Source organism: Scaptodrosophila lebanonensis, unplaced genomic scaffold (genome assembly GCF_003285725.1).
Source record: "Scaptodrosophila lebanonensis strain 11010-0011.00,11010-0021.00 unplaced genomic scaffold, SlebRS2 tig00000001-arrow-pilon, whole genome shotgun sequence".
Classification (NCBI taxonomy): domain Eukaryota; kingdom Metazoa; phylum Arthropoda; class Insecta; order Diptera; family Drosophilidae; genus Scaptodrosophila; species Scaptodrosophila lebanonensis.
Window position 1 is genome coordinate 29,809,398 of NW_022060529.1, and position 4,332 is coordinate 29,813,729.

Genomic DNA, 4,332 nt, shown 5'->3' on the forward strand with positions numbered 1-4,332 from the left:
AAGCTTTATAGTTTTTTTGAACAATCTGCATCAAAAATATTATTAAATTAGCAAATTACTAAATATCTGGTTAAAACAGTATCATTCACACACAGCATCCAAAACAACAGTACAATGGCGATGCCCGATTGGTCCAAAAAGACAATTCATTTTTCGAACATCATATTTTTCTGAGTTGTCTTATTTTGTGAGCCAAACGAAAGTTCAAAATAAAATGTATATTAGACACAATTCTGTCATGAGAATTGCATAGCTTGACGGAAAATAACTCTAAATTTTATTTTGGTGTGTTTTGTGAGTTAGGCGTGTGCAGTTTAATTATTTAAAAAATTCTTTAAAATTATTTACCAATTTACCAAAAATGTAAACACCAAAAGAAAAATAAATATGGAAATACGGAATTGCCAGATTTAGTTTCGTGCGCTTACAACTCGATCGAGGCTGTTAGACTATGTCATCGTCAGTCAGCTGTTGCTGACAGCTGGCATATGGAGGGAAAGTAAATAAAAACTCGAAGTTTTGTGGCGCTGACGAATTTTGTAAGAGATTTGAAAAATAACAGTAGTTTAAGTTTCTAGAGTTTTCAGTTGCACCGCTGATAATTACAATTGTTTTGGTTGGTAGAGATTTCTGTAAAACCTGCTTGAAGTGCATACTTACCAAAAAAAAGTGGTATCGATAAAATAACCAATCAAGTATATGATATTGTTAAAGAATCGATAAATACAATTTTTGGTAGTCCGAGCGCATTAGTTTGCAAAAAAGGCGCGAGTTTGCACTTTGGAAACGGAGTTGTTTATCATGAATGTGTAGCTATGGGAATTTTAGGTTTATCTAAGCTTATTGCCGATTTGGCTCCACAAGCAATACGAGAAAGTGAAATTAAACATTTTTTTGGTATGTTCAGTAAAGTGCTCATTGCCTTAACATTGTACATTAAAGTTTCGCTTATGTTTTAGGCCGGAAGGTGGCCATCGATGCTTCTATGTGTCTCTACCAGTTTCTTATTGCTGTGCGATCAGAAGGGGCACAACTAGCCACTGCTAATGGAGACCCCACTTCGCACCTAATGGGAATGTTTTATCGGACCATTCGCCTGCTCGAGAATGGTATTAAGCCAGTATATGTTTTTGATGGGAAACCACCTGATTTAAAATCTGTAGAGTTGGCGAAACGAGCATCACGTCGTGAAGAAGCCGAAAAAGCACTTAAAGTAGCTACGGAAGCTGGAGATGTAGCCGAAATTGAAAAATTCAATCGTCGATTGGTGCGTGTTACCAAAGAACATAACCGCGAAGCAAAAGAACTTCTGCATCTAATGGGAGTACCATTTGTGGAGGCGCCCTGTGAGGCTGAGGCACAGTGTGCCGCTTTAGTGAAGGCTGGTAAGGTTTACGCCACAGCCACTGAGGACATGGATGCATTAACCTTTGGATCTAGCAAGCTTTTGCGATATCTGACATACAGTGAAGCTAGAAAAATGCCAGTTAAAGAATTTAGCTATGATAAATTGCTTCAATTGCTAGAGTTAACAAGTTCTGAATTTATTGATTTGTGCATTTTGCTCGGTTGCGACTACTGCGAGAGTATTAAGGGCATAGGTCCGAAAAGGGCAATTGAGCTGATTACATCTTATCGAGATATTGAGACTATTTTAGAAAATATAGACCCAAAAAAATACACCATACCTGAAAATTGGAACTATAAAGTAGCCCGAGAATTGTTCATATCACCTGAAGTCGCTGATGCCAGCAGTATAGAACTAAAATGGTCGGAGCCAGATGAAGAGGGACTAGTTAAGTTCTTATGTGGTGACCGCCAATTTAATGAGGATCGTGTGCGCGCTGGTGCAAAGAAGATATTAAAATCAAAAAACGCTCAAACGCAAGTGCGTCTGGAAAGCTTTTTTAAGGTGTTGCCTAGCACATTAAGTGGCGATAGAAAGCGCAAGGCTGATGAGGTAAAAAAGAGCTCAAATAATAAGAAACAAAAAGGGAACAGTAGTGGCAGAAGACCCAAATAAATTTGGTTTAATTACAAATACAAGTTGTAAGATTTTTTAATGCAAACAAATAAAATATAAATTTATAAAAGTTCACAGGCTTGCATAAATTTATATAGTAAATAAACTTTTTATAATTCGATAAAATCCAATTCCATAACGGTGACTTGTAAATTTGTAATATGTTAATTAACAGTGAACTCGGGGAAACGTTTCAATGACAGCATACAAAATTCGGCTCCTGTTAGCCATTCTCTATCCAAGGAATATTTCGTTGCACTGCAATACGAAAGTAAATGTATATCCATACGTTTAGATTTTGTGCGTTCCATTAAAAAAAGCCAATGCAAAATATGAAAAACATCACCCTTTCGAACCAAAAAATCTAATTTTTATAGCCTGTAACCAAAGGGTGAAAGGCTATACTAGTTTTGTGCGAATGTATGTAACATACAGAAGGAGGCGTGATAGACCCCACAAATTATATATATTCTTGATCAGGATGGCTAGGCGAGTCGAAATAGCCATGTCCGTCTGTCTGTCCGTCCGTCTGTATTAACGCAAGGATCTCAGCAAGTACAAGAGCAAGAATAACCACACTTGGTATCCAGATTCTCCTAAGTCCGAGAAAGTACGAGTTTGAGTTTTTTTCTGATACACTCCCCCGCAATATGTTTTGCATAACTCCTGTAATTCTTGGAATTTTGAACTAATATTTGGCCATTTTTGGTGCGAGGTACAGGGTATTTAAGAATTGAGCCTGCTCGACTTTAGCATTCCTTTCTTTTTTGTATTACCATCTTTTAAGGTAATTAAGATACGTGTTGCTTTTTGGCAATGTCATATAGCTGTCATAGAAACGATGACCTATAGGATAGGCATATGTGAACATGACGCGTCCAAATCCATGTATTTACCAAAGTGGATGGTAGTAGGTGTTGTTGTACCCTGTACCCAAAGAGTATACTAGTTTTGTGTGAATATACATATGTGACACACAGAAGGAGGCGTGGCGGACCCCACAAAGTATATATATATTATTGGTCAGTATGTGTAGACGAGTAGTAGCAGTAGTAATAGCCATGTCCGTCTGTCTGCCGGTATAACCGCAAGAGCAAGAAAACTTGGTACTCAGGTTCTCCTGGGCCTTAAGCAGATCAAGATTGTTTATTTTTGTTGATGCACCCGCACTCCCCCACAATTCGTGTTTTCTTCCATAACTCCCGTTATTTGATGACTATGAGTCCGTATGTCAAGTTTCATTACGATATGATATGAAGAAAGTTATAGCCATAAATATACTCTCTGCCGAAGCTCTGCCGGAAGCTGTTGTTGTTGTTGCTGCGTTGTCTTATGACACGCATAGACACGATGATGTGAATGTATGCTGTTGAAATTGTACATAAACATGTCTTCACTTATTTACATATGTATGTATTGAATACTTATACTCTGTACATGAAATATACAAGAGTATACTAGTTTTGCGGGAGCTGAAAAATGTAACAGTCAGACAGAGGTGTGGGAGACCCCACAAAGTATATATATTCTTGATCAGCACGACAAGACGAGTCCTAGCCATGTCTGTCCGTACACCTGGATCTCAGAGACTATAAGAAAATATGAAAAAAAAAAGACTTATGTGTGTACGCTGTGCAAGTTTGTTTTATTTTTTTGATTTTGTCCTCCACTTCCCCACTATGGGGGTTTCCCAATTTTCCATTCGTATAATATCCTATATCTCAGAGACTATAAAAGCTAGGAACCCCAAATTTTAGTCCAAGATGCCTTATGTGAAAACGCAGTTGTGTATTTTGGAATTTCCCTCCCTCCCGTATTTCTTAGAATTTTTCATTGCAATTCGGAAAGTCTGCCCAGTTAGTGATTATGAGCCCGTGTGTCAAGTTTCATAATGATACCCCGATTTAACAGGAAGTTTTAGCAATATATATAACCTCAGGTCAAGCAGTGCCCGCAGCTGTTGTTGTTGTTACTGCTTTGCACAGACACACCCATACACGCATAAGTATTCTACACATATGGATAGAGTATTTCAAAGAGTATTTTCTTTTTTGTGGAGAGTACACGGTGTTTTATAGCATTGTAGCATTCTCTTTTGTTTTATCTTCTTTTGTCCTTCAGAAGTGCAGCTCGTTGATGTCGAGGGATACAAATCGGGTTGGTCATACATTACACCTGGCCATCCGTTTGTCCCTTCGTTGCCAATTTAAATCTCTATATATATAAAACAGTTTGTCCTGACTGACTAACTGACTGATTGGCGATGAACGCACAGCTCAAACGGTAAAAGCTATGAAGCTGAAATTTTG

General features: G+C 37.8%; 1 protein-coding gene across 1 annotated transcript; it reads left to right on the forward strand.

Annotated features, from left to right (window-relative positions):
- Positions 1 to 758: 758 nt before the first annotated feature.
- On the forward strand, positions 759 to 2,096 carry LOC115632234 (flap endonuclease 1). The gene is made up of 2 exons (XM_030529297.1): positions 759 to 897; positions 960 to 2,096. Exons 1-2 carry the CDS (start codon positions 816 to 818, stop codon positions 2,021 to 2,023), a joined length of 1,146 nt encoding a protein of 381 aa, XP_030385157.1. The 5' UTR covers positions 759 to 815; the 3' UTR covers positions 2,024 to 2,096.
- The last annotated feature ends 2,236 nt before the right edge of the window (positions 2,097 to 4,332 follow it).